Source organism: Nomascus leucogenys, chromosome 2 (assembly GCF_006542625.1).
Source record: "Nomascus leucogenys isolate Asia chromosome 2, Asia_NLE_v1, whole genome shotgun sequence".
Lineage (NCBI taxonomy): Eukaryota > Metazoa > Chordata > Mammalia > Primates > Hylobatidae > Nomascus > Nomascus leucogenys.
The window spans coordinates 142,538,963-142,561,966 of record NC_044382.1 but is presented as its reverse complement, the minus strand read 5'-3'; the positions used below and the strand labels follow the sequence as shown (position 1 = coordinate 142,561,966).

At 37.3% G+C, this 23,004-nt stretch overlaps 1 protein-coding gene across 4 annotated transcripts in view; it reads right to left on the bottom strand.

Annotated features, from left to right (window-relative positions):
* The window catches only part of CNTNAP4 (contactin associated protein like 4), a 334,483-nt gene that overhangs the window by 80,623 nt on the left and 230,856 nt on the right, over positions 1 to 23,004 (bottom strand). For all 4 annotated transcript variants that reach the window (XM_030819122.1, XM_030819116.1, XM_003259972.4 and 1 more), the window contains 3 exons: positions 17,823 to 17,994; positions 9,024 to 9,130; positions 5,488 to 5,607 (listed from right to left, as the gene is read on the bottom strand). In XM_030819122.1, coding sequence (XP_030674982.1) covers positions 5,488 to 5,607; positions 9,024 to 9,130; positions 17,823 to 17,994 — 399 coding nt within the window. The remainder of the gene's footprint in view (positions 1 to 5,487; positions 5,608 to 9,023; positions 9,131 to 17,822; positions 17,995 to 23,004) is intronic.

The following is a 23,004-nucleotide window of genomic DNA, read 5'->3' as shown; positions in this document are numbered from 1 at the left end:
AAAAAAAGAAAAGAAAAGAAAAAGCAATAGGGACAGCCCCTGGGATTCACCTTATTCTAACTAATTATTTTTAAATTATGTTTGGAAAACTGTTTACAAAGAAATTTCAGCTTTTAACATCGTTTAAGAAATTATCCATTCAAAATAGAGATTTTTTTGTGTATTTTAGCTTATAATGCTTAGAGGTATTTTAATACATGTGGAATCATTTGACACCAGTTCTAGACTAATAACTGGATTTTTTAACAAGACACATATTTGCATGTTGGTGATTCAGCATTTTGTCTTATTTTCAGCAGTCATTATACCTGATCTATGTAACTAGAAGATATGTTATTGGTTGCAAGCAATGAAACATTGATAGAAGGTAACCCTTCCTAGTGGAAAAACTTTCAGGCGATGAGAAAAGAGACCAGTGCTTGATCTATTCCTACCAATATTTTCACCCTGCTACACTTAACCTCCCTGAACCTTGGTTTCCTTATTTGCAAAACCAGATCAATAAGGAGAGTTTCAAGCTATACCTCCCACACTTAACCTCCCCCATTCTTGGCTTCCTCATTTGCAAAACCAGATCAATAAGGAAAGTTTCAAGTAGTAACATGTATTTCTAACTGCGTTGCAATACTCTGGGGTTGTCACTTTTGTTTGAATATGTTCCAATATTCCAGAGCTACTGGAGACATTTAGCTGTCTCTGGGTATCTGTGTTTCTGAACATCTTGCTATCCACGTGGCTTTAAACTTTCTGAACGTCCTCTTTTTCATCAATACTTTTAAATAATCTTGCTGAATGAAGCACCTTCAATCTCTGCATACTTCCAGTGACTCCGGTCTTTTTTTTTTTCTTTCATTTCTCTCCTCTTTGGGACCTATGACCCATCTGACCTCATTTCAAAATCTAAGCTCCTAAAACATGGAATTTGTTCTCTCTCTCTCTCTCCACACACACACATACACACTCTTCAGGTCTCTGAGAATTGTTTAGTCTTAACTACAATTTTTCCCCAAATAATTTATCAAAGATATATCTTCTATAATAAGGTACATTAATTTGCTACATAATATAAAAAAGTAAATGTTGATTTAATTTAAACAATACATTCAATAAAATAAAATTGATAATTTCATTATCTTTTAGATAATAAAAATACATATGGCCTATAAATTACTAAATTATTACCCATAATAAACATAAGATATAGATATATAATAGATACTCACTACACACAGATTCTCGTTATTTGTGAATTTGCCTGCTTGCTAAAATTTATTTGTAACTCCAATGCTTTCACTGTCATTTGTGAACACATACAGAGCTGCAAAAATTTGGCCTGCCTGACATTCACATACGCCGTTAGACCTGAACAAGGAAACATTGTTTTCTTGTTTCAGCTCTCATACTATAAACAAATGTCTCATTTGTAGTCTATTAAGTGCCACATTTTTTGCATTTTTGTGCTACTGGTTGGTGATTTTGCTGTCTAAAATGTCCCCCACTCCCAGAAAGGTTGTCGAGTGTTCCTAAGCACAGAAGGCTGCATGCAGTGAGCCTTGGAAAGAAAACACGTATGTTAGATAAGCTTTGCTCAGGCGTGAGCTAAAGTGCTCTTGGCCATGAGCTCAATGTTAATGAATCAACAGTATGTATTAAATAAGGTGTCTTTAACCTGAAACACACATAAAACAAGATTATGTATTGATTGGTGGATGAGACCGTTGTGACCAGAGGCTTGCAGGAAACTAATCTTACGGTGCTTCCCCCCAGGAGTAATTTGTTCAGTGTTTTCCAATCCAGTGTTCCTGGTTACTTTACGGAACATAATGACTGCAAACAATGAGAATGGATGGTGTGTGTGTGTGTGTGTGTGTGTGTGTGTGTGTGTATGCGTGCTTCTTAAAGCTTCAAAGACTAAAGATATTTATCAACCTACTGCTGTCTAATTTCAGAATGAAACTTCCTATAACACGTGTATGTGTATAGCTCCGGATGCATTTATGGGAACATACAATTTACAGGTTTGTAGTGGTGGATGGTTACATAAATGTCACTCACAATCCAACCTATCCAAGCTGGAAAAAAAATAATAAAACATTTTGGCACTGGAATTCGTATCTTACACTTGTAAAGCCTTCTCTTTTTTTCTCTGTAAAGTCCTCTCACATTTGTTATGTTTAATTCTCACATACCAGAGTTGCCAGTGCATACTAAAGTTTGAGAACCACGAAGTCTAAAACAGTGATTCCCAAACCTAAGTACACATAAGAATCATTTGGAAGATCCATGATGATATTATTTCCATTGGCCCAACTCAGTGGTTGCACTGGATGAGAACCACCTGCAGTGCTGTCTGGGCATTCGTACTGTACAGGCAGGAGAGCTTCATTGAGAAGACACATATGCAGGAACCACCATTTGTTTTGGGCTGTTTTGGTGTATGGAGCAATGTCCTCAATGGTTGTGAGACAAATGGAAGCTACCAAGTTGTGTTAAATGAAAAACCTTTGAAGATACAAATTTATAGCAATTTCTGCCAAAATATGTGTTGGCACAGAGTTTGCCACCACCTGCAGTTTTTAGAACTAAACATTCATTAGTATAAGGAAGCGGTTGCTCCCATATTCAAATGCCTCCTCAGAATCTTGTTTGAACGTGGAAAAACAGACATCTCAAACTAAAAAAAAAATGTGTAAAACAGAGCTTATGATCTTTCACCTTAAACCTTTTCTGATCACATCTTAAACAATGACAATTCAAACACTCAATTACCCAGGGCAAAAACTGTGTTGTTATTTTTGGCTTTTTGTTTTCTCACACCTCATAGGTATGCAAAGAGAAAAATCTAACACCTTTCCTCCATCTACAGTGCTATTATCTGGTACAATCAGTCCTGGATTTTCGCATTACTTGAAATGGTCTCCCAACTCTTACAAAATACAATATGCACGGTCTCCTCACTCCTTTCCACCCATGCTCCTGAAGAAGCATTCCCCAACCCAGGAGCAGTTGCAATCCAACTAAAGGAAGTCAGATTGCATCCCACTGTTTCTTAAAACTCCTCAGTGTCTTCTCATCTCATTTCAGAGTAAAAAACCAAAGGTCTGACAACATTGTCATGAAGCCCATACTCTTCCCCTCCCCACCCAACTTGCCTCTCTCCTCTCTTCCTACTCCCCACTTACTCACCATACTCCTGCTATCCTAGCTTTGTTGCTGTTTTATGAACACATGTGGTAAGATCATCTGTCTCAGAACTTGGTACTTTCTGTTTCCTCTGCCTGAAAGATACATTCTCCAATTTTAAGCACCAAATGTGTTAAGCAACACCCTCTACCTCAATGTATAATAATATTGCCCTTTTCCTTTGGTTTTGCTCCATAAAATACTGACTTCTAACACTGTTCAATGTAACTTTCAGCAAATGATAAGGTTTTACATCTACAATGATACATTCCACACTAGCCCTGGGAGGCTATTAAGCAGTTACAATGCAGCCAGGGCGACTGACAAAGTAAACTTAAGAATAGAAAAATAGAGATGGGGTCTCACTATGTTGCCCAGCCTGGGCTCGAACTCCTGGGCTCAAATGATGCCCCCGCCTTGGCTTCCCAAAGTGCTGGGATTACAGGTGTGAGCCACTGCACCCGGCTGTAATTTAATCCTATTTTAGTTAAATTTTTAAATTTAAGTTTAAATTTTTTAAATGCAATCATTTTGTTTTGTAATTAATTTTAATTAAATTAGAATTTAAATAGGCACTCGCTAGTGGCCACCATGTTGGACAGCACAGTTCATCTAGAATCTATCTTGTGTGTGTGTTTGATGAGGAAGAGATCAATACTCCTTTTACTGACATTTACGTACAAATTTCCATCAGTACTACTGGTTGAAAAGACCAACTTTCCTTCATTACATATCAATGCCACCTTGGCAATAAATCAATTATCCATATATGAGTGAGTCTGTTTATAAATTCTCTATTTTGTTTTTATTGGTTTATTCGTTTCTTTTTGTGACAGCTGTATACAGCTTTACAGAGCCTATCAGTATAATGCCTATATCTAGTACAGTTGAATCCTTCAAATTTGTTCTTCAAGACTGGCTGACTTGCTTCTTCTTGCCTCTTCATATTTACTCATGAATTTTAGAATATGCTTGTTGATTTTCACCAAAATAATTGCACCAACCTACAAACAAACACCCTGCTTAAATTTTAATTTAGGTTTGCACTGAATCAATATCTAGTTTGGAAGAAGTGATATTATACAATATTGAGTCTTCTAATTAATGAACATTTTTTTTTCTGTCACCAGGCTGAAGTGCAGTGGCACAATCTCGGCTCAGGGCAACCTCCACCTCCCAGGTTCAAGTAATTTTCTTGCCTCAGCCTCCTGAGTGGCTGGGACTGCAAGCGCGTGCCACCATGCTCAGCTAATTTTTGTATTTTTAGTAGAGATGAGATTTCACCATGTTGGCCAGGATGGTCTCCATCTCTTAACCTCATGATCTGCCCACCTCAGCCTCCCAAAGTGCTGGGATTACAGGCGTGACCAATGAACATTTTATATTTCTCCATTTATTTAGGATATTAGTTCATCTAAAGGGCGTTTTATAATTATCTGTGTAGTAACCTTGTACATCTTTCATTAGATTTACTACCATGTATTTGAGGTTTTTTATGCTATTGCAAATATGATCTCCTAAAAGTTTATTTTCTAATTTTTATTGCTGCTATACAAAAATAAAATTAACTTTATGTTTGTTGTTCAATGACAATCCTAATAGTTTATCTGTAAATTGTTTAGAGTATTTTAATACATAACCTGATTATCTATGAATAGTGAGAATCTTAGTCTTTTTTCCCCTAATATTTATATTTTTCATTTCTTTCTCTTGCTTTATTGCACTGTCTAGGACCTCCAATACAATGGTGACGAGGATGGTATTAATGCTGGTAATGGGAAAAATTTTCAAATTCCACTATAAACTAATATATGGTGTAAAGTTTTCTGGTCTTTATCAAAATAAGGAAACTTCCTTCTATTGGTAATTTGTTCAGTGTTTTAAATTATGGATGAATGTTGAATTTAATCAAACATATTTCCATGTTTATTAATTTCTATGTAAATTTATGTAAGAATACAAGAAGACGTAAACTCTACGCTTATATACATTTAAAAAGTAAATATTCTTCAAAGCTTTTACATGTATCAATCTTCTCCCAGAAATAGTCTATCCTTTTTGTTTGGGGACATAATTGGAAACATTTATTATTAGATGTTTTACACAGATGCCACATGCATTAAAAGACATTTAAAATCATTACCATTTAATTTTTTTTTAAGATTTATGTTCAGTTCTTCTAAGGAACAATACACATTTTAATCAAGTTGCAAATTAGGTCAACGTTCTGCTTATTTCATTTTAATTTTGCCTATTTAAAACATGTATGCAAATTTAACATAAAATAAAAGCTGATTAACTCACCGGTCATATTGCAATATAGAAGAAATGGTTCCAGGGGACCACTTCCATCTGAATCTATATAGTAAAACCCTGAAGTATTTCCTCTGTGCTTATAGGCTTCACATGACTGCTCATAGATAGCTTTAAAAAAAAATCATCATTAATGGAATAGCATGAAATGAATCTCTTAACTTTAAATTTGGACACGAAATACTGCAAATCTTGAAATTTAACATGTACATTACTGACCAGGAGAAAAGGCAAAACTTACTTTAAAACAAAACTCATTCTTTTTTAAAATTAATATGGATGAAAGTGATGTGATAACAAAAAAGTGAGGTTGATTTTATGACTTTTTTAATTACTAAAGGAAAATGAGATTACTTGGTCAAAATCAAAATTCAGCTACTTTGACATTATGAAGAAGAAGGAAAGAGAAGGTAGGTGTTTAAATGTTGAAGCTTTATAAGTATAATGTCATAAATTATCTTGCGGCACACATTTTGGAAATTCTAGTAGCACCTTGTGATAACCGAAGGTCTGAAGCACAACAGTGTTAATTTCCTTAAATAATCTGCTGTTAGCCAATAATTATACAATAGAAACATTTTAAATCATGTTATAACTATACACTATTCTCACAGAAAATTAACTATAGATAAAATGTTTTTTCATAAAACAAATGGGATTCACAAAGTCCATCAATAATTTTGAGTAATTTACAAAAGAAACTCCCACCAATGCTCTGTAATGAGAACTCAAGATAATTAAAATTCAAAGCAGAAGAAATACTTGTATGAACTATGCCCTCAAGTGGTTTCAATGTGTTTAGATCCATAATCGGATGTTTGGATGTTTTTAATTATATAATCCTAAATATGCCATGTACAAGATTTCATATTAATACACTTGTGTATAATGCAACCTCTCATTGAACACTTGGCCAAACATACTGATAACTTCTGTTAAGCATTTTATTCTGTAAAATAAGAAATAAATAATCCCCTGAATATTTGTCCCTGAATCCATTTTAGTTTTGAAAATTATGTTAATGAGTGTTTAGACAACGTGAAATACTGTGGCTAATTTGTTCAATGTTACCAAAATTTCAAGCAATCATTTACTTCTGCACTTCTCCACAGTGTGACGGTTTTATTTTGTTCCTATTATATATCACACTGATAGAGATATAAGCATGGTTCATTTTCCAGTCACATTTGCATTTTGTGCACTGAAGTGAGTATGTAAAAATGACTAGTTTATACATTTCTATGTACACATGCATATGTTCATAAAGTCCTTGAAGGAGTTTGGCAGAATATCATAACTTTGTGGTGGAACTGGTTGTGGAAAAGGATTGGATGAGAATACTTGGAAGGACTTCTGATTTATGTGTATGGCTTGACTTTTTATACTTTTTTTTTTTTTTTTTTTTTTTTATGTGTATGGCTTGACTTTTTATAACATGACTGTTTAATGATTATTTCCTAATAAGGCTTTTTAACAAACTCCATCTCCTCCCCTCCCCTATAACCAAGACTGTCATTCTGGCTTCATTTCTCGGAATAGTTATGGGCAAAAACCCTTCAGCTCTATTAGAGCTGTCTTCTCAAGAACCTAATAAATTAAACTCAATTATTGTATCAAATCATGGGTCACAGATGAAAGTAACTTTATTATCTAATTTTTGTCTTCAGAGTTGTTTGGTTTATATTTAGATTCAGTCATTGATAACAATTAAAATGAACAGTCAGTGAAAACACTGAATAGCTTTCTGTTTTGAGTTAGTTACTACATGGGGATAATGGAGGATGTAAAAAATTAAAATATACTGTCCCTCCACTAGCTAGGTGTCCTGGGTCAAATAACGTGGCATGTGGGTACAGGTGAGGTGTTGGCTTCCATGTACAGGTGAGGTGTGGCTTTATTACCAGCCAATATTCTTCATAAAAATCTTATGAGGCACCTCAGTATACACAATTCATGCCCAGGAATGACTCCAGCAACAGTGGGAGAGCTGGGAGATTCTCTTGGTGATGTCTTCCCCAGCACCGAATCAGGGCTTCTGAGGGTCCTCTGCGCAGGCCCCCAGAGCTGGGAGCCCGGGATTCCAATCTCAACACTGGCAGGAGCACAATGCAGTGTATAGTGTAATAGACCAAGGGTGGTGAGACCGATGGCTTTGTATCTAATACCCATACCTTAAATCAAGGATATAGGAGGTAATACTAGGAGTTCAGTTGCTCAGAAATGTCAATAATAATTGGAAAAAATTGGGGGAAAATGGGCATTTTGGTCTTCCCATTTGTACACCAGAACGACTGGATGATGAAATAAAATGGGCCTTACAACACATGCAAGCCATTTCATCAGAAAAAATAATTCATGATTTGTAATACAGAAGAAAGGGATATTGGTTGTTATCCCAGGCTCTAGAAGATGATGTCACATGTTCACATTCTCACTCTGCCTCAACTATTTTAAGTAGCCTTGAACAAGCAGATTAATATCTATTTCTTTATAAGTAAGTTGCATATAATAGTATTTACCTACTAGGGTGATCATCAGAATTAAATGAGTTAGGACATATAAAATACTAGATCAGTACCTGACATTTAGAAAGTATTGAATAAAATTAACTATTTATCGACCACCATAATTTAATCATTATCTGCCACCCTTTTCCTTATCACCCTCATTAAATAAGGTTGCAAGATAATATAAGGATTATCTAGTACAACAGACTGAAGGTTTGTGCCTCCTCAAAACGCATATGTTGAAACCTAGTCCCCAATATGGTGGTATTTGGAGGTGGGGCATTAGTGAAGTGATTAGGTCATGAGAGTGAAGCCCTCGTGAGTGGGATTTAGTGCCTTTGTGAAAGATTTCCCAGAGATTTCTTACCCCTTTCACCATGTGAGGACACAGAAGATGGAAGTCTATGAACCAGGAAGCACACCCTCACCTAATCTGCTGGCATCCTGATCTTGAACTTCTCAGCCTCCAGAATGGTGAGAAATACATTTCTGCAGTTTGTAAGTCAACTAGGCTGTGGCATTCTGTTACAGCTATCCAAATAGACTACGGCATCTAGTATCTATTGGATATCTGAATCTTCACACCACAAACCACCCCACCCCAGTCCAACCAGGGCTGTTTCTGAGAATCTCTTTGTTAAATTGTATGAATAGTAAGAACTTGGTAACTGAGCATGTTTCCACTTGTACTGCGCCTTCTAGAAAGTTTAGTGTCAAAATGCTGGCCCAATTCAAGTAACAGAACAAGATAACAAAATTCACGTTCTGTATTTTATTAGTTTTCAACCCTTAGCTACCTTTCATCTTCTATATGTATTTTCCCTTTGCCAAGTATCCTACTGTCTTCTCACCTGTTTCATATTATGTAGTTCTATAGGCTATCTTGACTACTTTATGAAATGAGATGTGGATTAACAGCTGGATGCTGGGTTGTTAATATACATACACACAGCAATGAAAAGGGAAATGGGACAAAGAAACCAGCACAGGGGCAAGAAAAAGCAGATGTGTTCCGCTTACAGTTATGGCAAGTAGCTCCTCTGTAACCAGTGTTCGTACAGTTACAATGAAAGGCGCTCCAGGACTGGGAACACTCCCCACCGTGTTCACAATAGTTGGGCAAACACCTAAAAGAAGGTGCAGATACAATCACCAGTTTCCATTTTTAGATATCTTAAAGTATTGACCATTTATACGTGGTCATGAGAAAGACAGATGTCAACTACAATGTAATGACTAATGATGCTTCAGTCTGTTGTTAATCACTTTAATCACAGAACTAAACCTTAGATCAATAAATTCACCAGATTTCAGCCAATTCTCAGGCAGTTGTGACTGCTTAATTTTCAACATGTCTCACTATATCACTTACTTCATTTTCCCTAAGTAACATAACACGAATTCAATATGTTGGCAGAAATATCAACAGCATAGATGAAATAACATTTTATCACATTGAATTGCTACATTGTTTGAACACTGAAAGAAGGAATACAGATAAAAGAAGAAAATAAAAAAGGAAGACAGAGGAATATCTTTCTTCACTTGAGGTATACTTCTAGGAACGCGGGAGAATACAAAGTATAGGCTCACAAATTTCAAGCAGTGTGTCGGGGTGCTCTAAGGTGCAAAACAGAACTCACAGGGACTCCCAGGATAATTTAAGTCTTCAAGAGAAATATCTGTCATACTCAACATCTATCAAACACTGTGTGACTAAGTAGCTTGAGATATTTTAGTTTCAACATGAGATCATTATATATTCCCTTTAATCACATCCTATCTTTGAGGAGCAGGGTTTTAGTAACTGATTTTTTAAAAAGCAAGTACCACGTGAAATCAATATTGAACAAAAATATGAGGCTACTGGAGTCTCATTTTTTTTTTTTTGAGACAGCTTCTCACTCTGTTGCCCCGGTTGGGGTGCAGTGGTACAATCTCGGCTCACTGCAACCTCTGCCTCCTGGGTTCAAGCAGGGGTTCTGCCTCCTGTATTCTCCTGCCTTAGCCTCTGGAGTAGCTGGGATTACAGGCTTGCGCCACCACGCCCGGCTCTGGAGTCTGATCTGATTTTAAGTCTTGAGAAAAGGTGCCGTGTTCAACAGGTAAACATGTCCAAATACTAAGTAACTGTGTTTAATTAAAAATAATTTTTTCCAAACCACTTATATTACTTTTTTCAAAAGGCTCCTAAGTTGTTATGGCATTGTTAAGTTTTTTGGACCTAAACCACTTTTTAAGGTTAGGGACATACTACTGGTGTTAAGAATGTCTTTTGGCTTAGGGGCGCAGTGAAAATTACTGAGACACATAGGGCACCATAGATGAAAAAGTTCGGAAAGTTTTGTTATTGACTCAAATAGCCCTAATCAGATTTTTGATGCCTTTTAGGATTTAGAATGAAAGATACACTGAGATCAAGACTTTAAATACCCTCATTCATTACAGATTAATGACTAAATAAACTACAAAACCTGAAAGAACATATTTGTGATGGGGTTTCTACCGTCTCCTTTATTAAAACTAAGGACAAGAACTTCCTGTTTTGCTTATAGAATTTTTCCAATTTTGACTGAAAAGGATATTATGGATTTTTTTTTTCTGATTATAAGGACTAAAATGGTACTAACATTACCCTCTGCTTAACCACAGTTCAGATAGGTTTCTTGCGGACTATAGGCCCTCGACCTGCCCTATCTTAGAGCGTTTACTTTAGAAAACTTTCAGTGATCAATTCTTTCTTTGTCCCTTTCAGATGTAAATCTTCTCCCGGCCACTTGCCACTTTCACAACCCAGGGATGTCTTTCAAGGACCTGGGAGTCACCCCTTTGAAATGTAAGCATTAAGAAAGATAGAGCCCCTGTCTCTCAATCTCTGGGGAGGTAGGAGCCTAACTTCTTTAAGCACCAATAAGCAAACACAGATGGCCTCACCTCACTGACACTGTTAGCCAGTTGTAAGGAAATAAATACTTATGAAGTTATTCGTAGCTAAGCCACTTTTAAAGTCAAAGTGTCAGGTCTATCTTCTGGCTTAGAGGTGCGGTAAAAAGTTACTGAGACAGGTAGAGCACCACGCACAAATAGCCTGGGAACTTGATCAAATAGCCCTGATCAAACTATTGATACCTTTTAGGATTCAGAATGAAACATACCAAGAGACAAAGGTTTTAAATGCCCTCAGTCATCCCAGATTAAATAAAAAATTGCAAAACCTGCCAAGAATATATTCATAACAGGGTTTCTGCAATCTCCTTTATTTTTATTTTTTTGAGATGGAGTCTCACTCTGTTGCCCAGGCTGTAATGCAGTGGCGCGATCTTGGCTCACTGCAAGCTCCGCCTCCCAGGTTCATGCCATTCTCCTGCCTCAGCCTCCTGAGTAGCTGGAACTACAGGTGCCTGCCACCACGCTTGGCTAATTTTTTGTATTTTTTAGTACAGACGGGGTTTCACCATGTTAGCCAGGATGATCTCGATGTCCTGACCTCGTGATCCACCCGCCTTGGCCTCCCAAAGCGCTGGGATTACAGGTCTGCCATCTCCTTTATTAAAACAAAGGATGGAAACTTTATGTTTTGCTTATAGAATTTTTTTCCAATTTTAACTAAAAACAATATTCTGTATTTTTCCTGATTATAAAAAAAGAGATGTTCACTGTACAGACATTAAACAATCCAGGAAAAAATAAAAAAGAAATGTCACTGGCAATCTCACTGTGTATGAACGACCACTACAAACATATAGATATTTGTGTATATCCATAAATATACAGAAATGCTACTTTACAATCTGCTTTTTAAGAAACCAAAAATTAATAATGGGCATCTCTTCATTTTCATTAAGTTTATACATATTTAGCATTTTTATAGATTCACAGGAATTCATTAAAAAATGTGTCATGATTTATTTAATTTTAAGCATTTCAAATCAATGACAATGTGTAAAAACAGGGAGATTTTAAAATATTAAAACAATAACAATTCTAGTTGCTAATCAAACCAGAAAGGACATTATTCAGAAAAGGCTTCCCCCCACCCGCCCACGGAGTATATTTATGTCTATTTTTTTCACTCTTATTTTAAGTTCAGGGGTAACTTCTGAGCAGGTTTGTTACCAGGTAAACTTGTGTCATGAGGGTTTGTTGTACAGATTGTTTCATCACCCAGGTATCAAGCTTAGCACTCATTCGTTATTTTTCCTGATCCTCTCCCTCCTCCCACCCTCCAACCTCCAATACTTCCCAGTATGCGTTGTTCCCCTTTTTGTGTCTATTTCTCATCATTTAGCTCCCACTTCTAAGTAAGAACATGTCATATTCATTGATTAGTATTCACAACAGCAAAGAGACGGAATCAACCTAAAATGCCCATCAATGATACACCAAATAAAGAAAATGTGGGCCGGGCGCGGTGGCTCACGCCTATAATCCCAGCACTTTGGGAGGCCGAGGCGGGCGGATCACGAAGTCAGGAGATCGAGACCATCCTGGCTAACACAGTGAAACCCCATCTCTACTAAAAATACAAAAAATTAGCCAGGCAAGATGGCGGGCACCTGTAGTCCCAGCTACTCAGGAGGCTGAGGCAGGAGAATGGCGTGAACCCCCGGGGGCGGAGCCTGCAGTGAGCCGAGATCGCGCCACTGCACTTCAGCCTGGGCGACAGCGAGACTCTGTCTCAAAAAATAAAAAATAAAAAATAAAGAAAATGTGGTATCTATACACCATGGAATACTATGCAGCCATAAAAAAGAATGAGATCACATCCTTCGCAGGAACATAGACGGAGCTGGAGGCCACTATCCTTAGCAAACTAATGCAGGAACAGAAAACCAAAGGCTACTCTATAGCAAACCTCAAACCATGTTTTAAAAGGAGTTCAGTGTAAGTGGCTTTGCCTAAAATCCAGAAGAATGACTCTTAAATGGTTGTGATACATACGCTATTTCTGTTTGATCTGCTTCAAAAAGACCAACTGAGTCAATTTTTCTTGATTCTTGTTAGACTAGATTTTTCCTACTTTTAATTCAAATGTGAAAGATTAAATGGTGAATTTTATTTAAAGTCATTATATTATCGTAATGTTTACTACTAGTAACCTATGGCAATTTAGGTTCTATAGTACTTATTCTCACCAAATGTTCTAAACCATTGTATTTTACACTTTTCTCCTCCCTACTCACTCCAACACAAGATAAGACCATTGATTAACCCATTTTCTCTAGCCACTAAAGCTTTTCCTTGGACACTGCCATCATTTCCATTGCTTGTGAACTTGAACAAACGCTTGCATCAACATACCCAAACCTAAAGTGATAGTAAGATTTTGATGTCTCCTGATTCCCTGTCCATTACAATGCAAATTTCAAAAACTTTCATACGATGTAAAGATTTGCTGGAATTAATACTGAAGTAAACTCTATACAACATTATCACATTTAGGGAAATAAACTTAAGCGCCAATGAGCGCTAGGATAACGGTGACCATCACAATTCAAACCTTACATTCTTCCTCAAAACTTTGATATTGACAAGAACCAACCTCCTCATATCCGTAGCCCTCGCCTCCAAAAGAGCCATGCCTTCAGTATTACAGGAGGCAGAATAACACCACGATCTTCAAATCAACCTGAATAAACCCTGTAAGTGAGCATAAGGAACAAAGGGCAGGCTTGGGGTTCCATGGAGAAGAGGGAAGGGAAGGTAGGCAGGTAGAAACTCCACCAGAAAGGAGGAGGAAAATCATGGGCCTGGATGGAGGATGGTGCCATGGAGGCTGGGGGCCAGACCCCGAGGACTGGGGAGTAGGGGTGGATTGGAAGGACAGGTGATAGAGGTGCAGAGGCTGTAGGCAAGGAAGCCAGAAGTTGGGTGCTGGGCTTGCTAAGGTCACAAGGTGGACGTTGTCACTCAACAGCCTCTTAGTTCCTGTCAGGGGTCTCTGCAGCCCCGGTGTGCTTTGATACCAAATGATATACTAAACAATTTCCTTTAATAACTGTTTTACATCCAAGCAACTTTGAAAGAATTGTTGTCTTAGTAGCCATCACTCTTGCCCCAGCCCCACTCACATTTTGGCCCCAGATGTGGGGACTTGGATAGCAGCTGCCTTTTCAGTTCTGTACTCACCCCTCAGCAACCCCTCTCTGAAGTCCCTGGACTAAGGGCCACCCTGCTGCATGTCCACAGAGGACAAGGGGAGGGCTTCTAAGAGAGTGTGTGTATGTGTGCGTGTGTGTTTGTGTAGGGAGTGACTCTGTGTAAGGAAGATGTGAATATAAGAAGTCTGGGAAGGACTTATGAATGTAGAAGTGTAAAACGATGGTTGTGTGCACGTGTGTGAGCGTGCACAAGTAAGGATTAATACGTGAGGAGTTGTGCAAACGTGTGTGAGGATGGTGTGTGAATGCGTAAGGAGCTTTGGACTATGTGAATGAGCACATGAAGGTGTCCACGTGAGAGAAACGATGTGCAAAGGCCACACTGGTGCATGTGTGTAGAGTGCGTGTGAATAGCCATGTGGTATGAATGTGAGCACGTGTGTGCATTTGTATTTACACCTTTATCTGTAGGTTTGAGCCAACTTAAAGTATTACAGTTTTTTTAAAAAACCTGCATTGTTTTAAGTTCCCGTCAGATTGTTAATGTTTTTAATGTTACTTCCTGGTTTTTTGTTTGCTTGTTTTTGTTTCTCGAGACGGAGTTTCACTCTTGTTGCCCAGGCTGGAGTGCAATGGCACAATCTTGGCTCACCGCAACCTTCATCTCCCGGGTTCAAGCGATTCTCCTGCCTCAGCCTCCCAAGGAGCTGGGATTATAGGTATGCGCCACCACACCTGAATAAATTTTTTTTTTTGTATTATTAGTAGAGACGGGCTTTCACCATATTATCCAGGCTCGTCTTGAACTCCTGACTTCAGGTGATCCACCCGTCTTGGCCTCCCAAAGTGCTGGAATTACAGGTATGAGCCACAGTGTCTGGCTGGTTGTTACTGCCTGTTTTTAATTATACTTTATTGAACCATCAAATGATACATTTATTATGCATGGATTAAATATTAACAACCCCAAATGTTAACTTGCACCCAGAGGGGCTGCATGGCATGGCAGACAAACATTTCAGGGAGACTTCCCTGGATCCAGAGTGCTGGGGCTAGAGGCTGGGCTCTGCCTTTTCTTAGCCATGTCATTTTAGCCAACTTATTCTCTCTGTGCATCTGTTTCCATATCTATAGGAAACAAACACCATGAAGAACAGGTTCTAAGAGATTTTGTGAGGCTTGATTTAAATGCTCATTCATGTTAAGTGCTTAGCATAAGGCCTGGTACACAGATTTTTTGTTTTAAAGGCTCTATTTAATTCTTGGGATCCATCCATCTTGGGACACCATGTCAGTAGGTAGAGCATGTAAGACCAAGCTAAATATATATCTTCTTCTAAGTATAAGACAACAGGTTTAGAGATACACTTGGAAATTTAAAAAGTATGCAAATGTTACTTTGATTTTTGCTACATTTTTAAGATTGTTACGATTACTGTTAGCCTAAAGCATCTTTTGAAAAGAAACATGTATAGTCAAGATCTATCCATAATTCGCTATTTCTGAAAAGCGTTTTTAAGGTATGGCACTAAAGTGATGTATTCTCCAAATGTGCTGATGGTCCTCTATTTTACAGAAAGTATGTATCTTCAGAAAGTAGGCAACCGGGAGTCCTTGTGTGAAATGGCAGCTCCAGAACATGGTCACATAGGACAAAGGGTAGATATACTTGTACCAAATGAATGTTCCGCAATCTGAGATAATCAACACGCACTACCATTCAGAGTGTGCATGACTGAGCCTCTCCCTGACAGTTTCCCTGATGGCTGCTCCCCATCAGGGGTTGGGGAGTCCCTGCCTCTGTGAGCAAGCCTCATATTGAGAAGCCAGGCCCAGGAAGTCTCTCTGCGTGCCCTCTCCCAAATCCGGTTTTAGGTTCCAGAGCTGTTAAGGTTGTAACTATGGACAAGTTCACGACAAATGGACCCAGAAGTCATTCAATCCCCATATCAAGCCAGGTGAGGTTTAATGTCTAAATTATCTCTTTTCATATCATCTTTCATTAGAGAAAGAATTGTTTTCTCTGCAAATTGTTTTAAATAAAGAAATGAGTATTTGTGGGGAGGAAATTTTCTCCTTCTACTCTTATTGCTGAATATGGTTATCATTACTGTTTTCTAGACATAATGAAGTAGCTATTAGTGTTCAAAATAGGATTGACAAATATTACTAAGTGGCCTGTTGGATACAAATAGAGGAGTCTTTTTGTTGACAAAATGTCTCATAAAAGTAAAAAGTTACTTTTGATGCTCATAATTTATGTATTTATTCAAAATACATATTGAACATTACTACAGGGTAGAGGCTAATTTGGTCACACTGTTTTAAAAATTGTTTAATCTGTAATGGTTACGGCATTCCATTAAACTCGATAATTAAAATTAACAGCCTTGATACTAAAGCATGACTGGAAGATGACTTAGCTATAGTTGCTCGTGCCGAACCACAGGTTTCAATTATTACTATTAATTATTATTTTTGGCTGGACACAGCGACTCATGCCTGTAATTCCAGCACTTTGGGAGGCTGAAGTGGGCATACAGCCTGAACATGGCAAAACCCTGTCTCTACAAAAAAATACAAAAATTAGCTAGGCCTGGTGTTGTGTGCCTGCAGTCCCAGTGACTCAGGAGGCTGAGATAGGAGGATGGCTTGAGCCAAGGAGGTGGAGGGTGCAGTGAGCTAAGACCGCACCACTGCACTCCAGCCTGGGCAACAGAGCCAGACCTTGTCTCAAAAAATATTATTTGTTTATTTATTTATTTATTTTGAGACAGAGTCTCGCTCCATCACCCAGGCTGGAGTGCCTGGTGCATGATCTCGGCTCACTGCAACCTCCGCCTCCCTGATTCAAGTGATTCTCCTGCCTCAGCCTCCCGAGTAGCTGGGATTACAGGCATCCGCCACCACGCCCAGCTAATTTTTGTATTTTTAGTAGAGATGGGGTTTCACCAGGTTGGCCAGGCTCGTCTCTAACTCCTGACCTCAGGTGATGCACCCGCCTTGGCCTCCCAAAGTGCTGGGATTACAGGCATGAGCCACTGTGCCCAGCCAAAAATATATATTATTTTTAAGGTTATTTGTCCTCCAAAATTTACTCTCAAGTCCTGCCTTGCCATGTCCTGTACTGATGCTCTTGTTGAAACTCTTTGATCATCCTTATACCTTGATCAATACCACAACCCCAAGCTTCTCTAGAGAAGTTCATTTTCATTTTCCCTCCAGAGAAGATGGTAATTGGTTGTTAAGGAGGCACATTAGGAGAAGGGCAACCACTTGAATTCCCCTGCCTTGGAAAATATTCCGTTGTCAGGGTAGCAAATGCCAGTTTGATAACTAACTACATAGTCTCAAATTTGTTGGTACCTGACGATTTTACTGTTCAAGTGCCTTAATATATTGAGTTTAACAACATATTTTTAATACATCTATACTTGTCTAAAATTATAGCAGCATCAACTTTATCTTTGGCGAACTGGTAGCATGTATACATACGTGGCCATACATAACATGGCCAACTCTTCCAAATTTTGTCATTTAAAATATGACATTTAAACAAACAGTGCATTTTTTCTTATTTCTAATGTAAATATAATCCATTTCCTGTGGAACAGATAAGAATGGGGAACAGGAAAGAATAATTGTTCATCTTATACATAAATTTTAATCTGATGCCAAAGTTTGAAAGTAGGTCGAAATGAAGTGAGATTGCCCTTACCTGTCTGAGATGCCACATGAGTCTATCTGAAGGTCACTGAAGTTCCCAAGGGCCCCCTGCTGAACTGAAATCAGATCTACCACTTTGCCGCTGATAGAAATGAGCCTCATACATCCCTGAAATCCACCAAGTGGACTTTTACATTTGGACCCAAAGCTTTTGTCAGGACAACCTGATAAAAACAAAATAAAACCAGTACGCATCATAATGAATCAGAATTCAGGATCATAGACAACTTCATTTAAAAAATAAAAGAAAGAGGCATATGACTATTTTCTGTATTAAAGGAGGGAATAATGACTGCAGTCATTATTAGTTTGATCTAAATTACAAACTGAAATTCATAGAAAGAATTTTTTATTTACATAGCATTCCCAGGAAGTCACTAGTATTATAATAATGTGCAAGGATATTAGCTTGATCTAGATTTGAAAAATATAAACATTAGCTCCAGAATCCTAAACATGCCAGCCAGCAATATTAAACTATATATAACTTACAGACGGGAACTTAGTATTTTGAATTGCAAAATTAAGAACATAAAAGATGAAAATATGTACCATGTATAAGAAAAGATACACTAATAATGGCGAAAAGCCTTTGTATTTATAAAGCTAACTATTTGGAAAATGGGTTCTCTTGGCTTGGAATAAAATTACCAACTGTTTATCTAATTAATTATTGTATTTTCCTATACATAAAGGAACCACATACACAAAGATTTCAGTAAGTCGCGATGGCTTAATACCAAAAAGATTTCACAGGTTGATTTTATTCTTTGCCTCATAAAAGAATGTTTCATCTATATTGATTTTTTTTCTAACATTTATATAAGGCTTGTTTATAATTATTTAAATAATACATATAATATTAACCATTATTGTCTCCGGTCTAATGACATTCTAAATGTTTCTCTATCCAAGTGGAATAAATAAGTTTACCGAGTACGAATACATATATTACATTTTTTCAATTTTTAATTTGTATGGATACATGGTAGGTGTATATGTGGGTACATGAAATATTTTGAAACAGGCATGCAATGTGAAATAATCACATCATAGAGAATGGGGTATTCATCTTCTCAAGCATTTATCCTTCGTTTTACAAACAATCCAATTAAACTATTTTAGTTATGTTAAAATGTACAATTATGAATGACTATAGTTACCCTCTTGTGCTATCAAATAGTAGGTCTTATTCATTCTAACTGTATTTTGTACCTATTAACAATCCCCTACTTCTCCCCAAACTCCACTACCCTTCCCAGCCTCTCGCGACAACATGGATGGAACTGGAGATCATTATGTTGAGTGAAATAAGCCAGGCACAGAAAGACAAACCTTATCTGTTCTCATTTATTTGTGGGACCTAAAAATCAAAGCAATTGAACCCATGGAACAGAGACTAGATGGGTGGTTATTATTTTTTTAATTAATCTTTATTTGCCATGATAGTCATCAACCACTATCACAATTTCAAAGAATAAGAAGTGAGTCAGCAACTTCTTAATTCCTGTATAATCCACACTAGTTTTCTACTTGTGAATTTCCACTATAATTAAATTGTTTGACTGATAATATTTTTCCTTAATGCTTTGTTTTGCTGACAAAATACATTTACATGGCAAATAAAGGACAGCATTCAAATTTAAAACTATTATCAGACACATTGAAACATTTTATTTTAACCTAATGGAGACTTTGAAGTTTCAAATTTAATATATTCAAGAAAAATTCATCAAAGCTTTTTGAGTGTTAATTTATTGTACATGGTACTACACACATTTCCAGTGCTTAAATTTCTTCTGTAGTGTAAGATATGGTTACCATAATCTCAGTATGTATTCTGAATGACTTATTAGCCAATTAAGAATGTTAGGGTAAAAACTGAAAGGATAATAGTTCAATAATATTTTGAAGCAACTATAATATGCCAGGAATATAAATAACTCTGCTAATCTTCTTTTCTCCAGGTGGCGTTTCCTGACACATCTCAAAGTAATTCAGAATAAAATAAATTGTGCAATATGCCTGTAGGGAACAAAGCTAAGCAAACCCAGAGTCACAAGGAAAGATCATGGAACTTTACAGAAAGCATACTATCCTATCATGAGGCAATTCATATTCCTAGCTACGATGTTCAATAAGCAAGGGATTCTATGAACAAAGAGGGGATCAACCCAGGTTAGCCTCATTAGTCTATGATAAGAGGCAGCAACAAGTTAATACAATGCAATACCAGAGAGAAGTTCAGCACTGAGCCCAATTTGAGATGAAAGTCCTAAAATAGGAAGATTTCTGAAGAATACTTAATGCTGAATTAATGGATGGATCCATTACTGGAGGCAGTCAGCATGTTAAGCACCTCTGAGGATAACAGATAAATTATCACTATATGTCACTGCAGCAGAAGAGAGATGTCAGGTTAGACTTCACAGTGCTGTAGTCAGTTCACTGGATGGAGAATGTTTGCTTTGCACAAGGGAGGAGGATGTGAGAATTTTGCACACAGTATCCCCAGATTGTGCTGCATGGTGTGTTAGGCATCACAAAAGATCCCATATGGGAACGTACAGAAATTAGACACTCAACCATTCTCAATCTAGAGAATCTAAATTTAAAATGTATAATTTATAAATGATAAAAGCTGAGCAGAACATACCACCACAATGGAGTCCGACTTTGTGAAAAGCACCTGTTTGAGGGTGGAAAAAAAAGGACAGAGTAAAAAGTGATGGATGGATAATAGAAGTCTGGTGCGGCATATACACAGTGCTGCTAGTTCAGGAGCAGCCCACTCTGCCAATATGACAGCCACTGTCAAGACGGGTAAAGAGTGGAGCTATAACCCGGGCTGTTGGAACAACCCAGATAAAATAACCGGAAACTTGCGGTTAAATTTAGAGAGAAGGAGACCTGATGAGACGTGTCTCACAACACAGAATAACTTTTTACTTGAACATAAACTGGCTGAAGAATTATCTAAAAAACACTTTCCACCTAGACAACACAGATCCTAGTGATAGAGAGCAGCCTCATCTACACAGAACTTTCCAGGGTGAACGACTGTCACAGCTCACCCAGGACTGGGGGAAGGAGGTTGTTCCCAGGATGAAGGTCTTTCAGCTAAAGTTGGCAAGAGTTGATCACCCCACTGCCTGTACCAGCCACGTCCCTGTGGCAGTCTTGCATTTTAGGGACCCTACTTTAGCCCTCCTCCAGTCATGCTCTTTCCCATGGTACCAAAAGGCCTCACAGGAAAAGATGATGTGTCCACTTAGAACCTTTTCCCCTCTAGTTCACTCCCAAGATCCAGAATTTCCAGCCCAAAACCCATTAGTGGGTTTCCTGGAAGATGGATCTCCTTAACCTGGTTCTGGAAGCACAAGGCTGGGAAGTGCAGGGCAGAGTTAGGCAGCAGGCCTTCTACTGTCATCCGGCTCCTTGCTTCCAGCCCTGGAACTGTTAGGGTGACCTGGATTTTGCAGGGCTTGTATTTAACGACCAAAAGAATCTCAAGCCAAGGTCAAGCATATTCTGATGTGAAAGAACATCCACTGAAAAAATGACTGAATAAACAGAGACACCTAAGTAAACTTGAGATTCGTAATTTTTTAAGAAAGCCCTGAGGTTGGAATTTTATCGTGGAACTCTTACAATATATTATTTAGAAACACCTTAATAGATGTAAAATTATAACAAACATGAAGCAAGAATAAAACCCAGATTCAGGAGAGCATTTACATGGGAGATCAGAAGATATGATACAAGGGACAGACATGCATTGATCATCTTTCTTTAGCAGAGGGACACATGGGTAAGTGTATACTTCAGAAAAATCGTTAGTAATCTTTAAAATGTATATATTATGTAAGGTGTGAACAATAGAGGAAACTGGATGTGGGGCGTGCAGGAACTCCATATTTTTGTAACTTTTCTGTAAACCTAAAACTATTCAAAAATATTTTTTAAAAAGATGATGTATATCATATGTATCATCATAAAAACAAACAAAATTACAGAGTACACGTGTGGTATATTTTACTACAAAATAACATTACAGTATGAATAAAAGCAATCACTAGAGTAAAAATTTATATCAACTAGCTAGGCATTGTTAAACCTGAACATGAAGGACATAAAATACGTGAAGAATGATGATTCTATTTTCATGATTTACAAACGGTTTTATCCAGTCTTTTATTTTGCATCATTTAACAATAGGCCTATTTTTTCCTTATCTCTTTTAGTGCTTCTAAATTTTTTCCTTTGAAGTGAAAGCTCTTGGTTAAGTTGTTCTATATATCTTACTATTTATTAAAAGAATGTGTTATTATGGATTGCCATAAAATCAATCATATATTCCAAAAGGTTTTACAAGCAGCCCGGTTTAAACATCTCAGTAAAGGAAACAATTATATATATATTTTCAGATTGTTGGCCCTAAGCAGCCTTTCACAGTAATGGATTATGTAGCAGTTTTTTTGTTTGTTTGTTCTTTTGCTTTTAGAATCCTATAAATTGATTCATGGACTGTGTGCTCACCGTCAATACTTAGAAAATAATTTGTATTTTATTAGTGAATAATAAAGACTCAGCTACCTCTATCAAATTCAAAAATGATTCCAGATACAAGCAATTATTAAAATGTAACATAACAATGACAAAACAACGCTAATATAAGCAACACCTCAACATGATTAGAAGTGAGTCTTACTGCTGGCAGTTTTAAAACACTGCATTTCTAATGGAAAAGAACATTTGTTTTAATTTGCCAGTGATAAAAAATTCATTTCCATTTTTTAGGTTTTCTTTTCCAAGCTTTTAGTTCAAACAAACAACCACTGGGCAGGTGGATGCTTCATTTGCTTTTGTTCTCTAAGGGAGATGAGCTGGTGTCGAAGGCTGATGCCCTGATTTCATCAAATGTATCCGTGCATTGCGCTTAACAAGGAGAAGAGGTTGCTGGGGCTGATTAAGTTAAATTATTTGTCCTTTGGTGTAATATTGTCCTTCTGTACTGGACAGTAGGGAAGCAATAAGGATGCTCTGAAGGAGCTAAGAGGCATAATCAAGAAAATACTGCAATTAAATCAGCCCATAAAATCAGAAGAAGACATATAAGGATCATTTAACATTAGGAAAACATAACAAGGTTTGAAGGTAAGAACTGAAGAGGA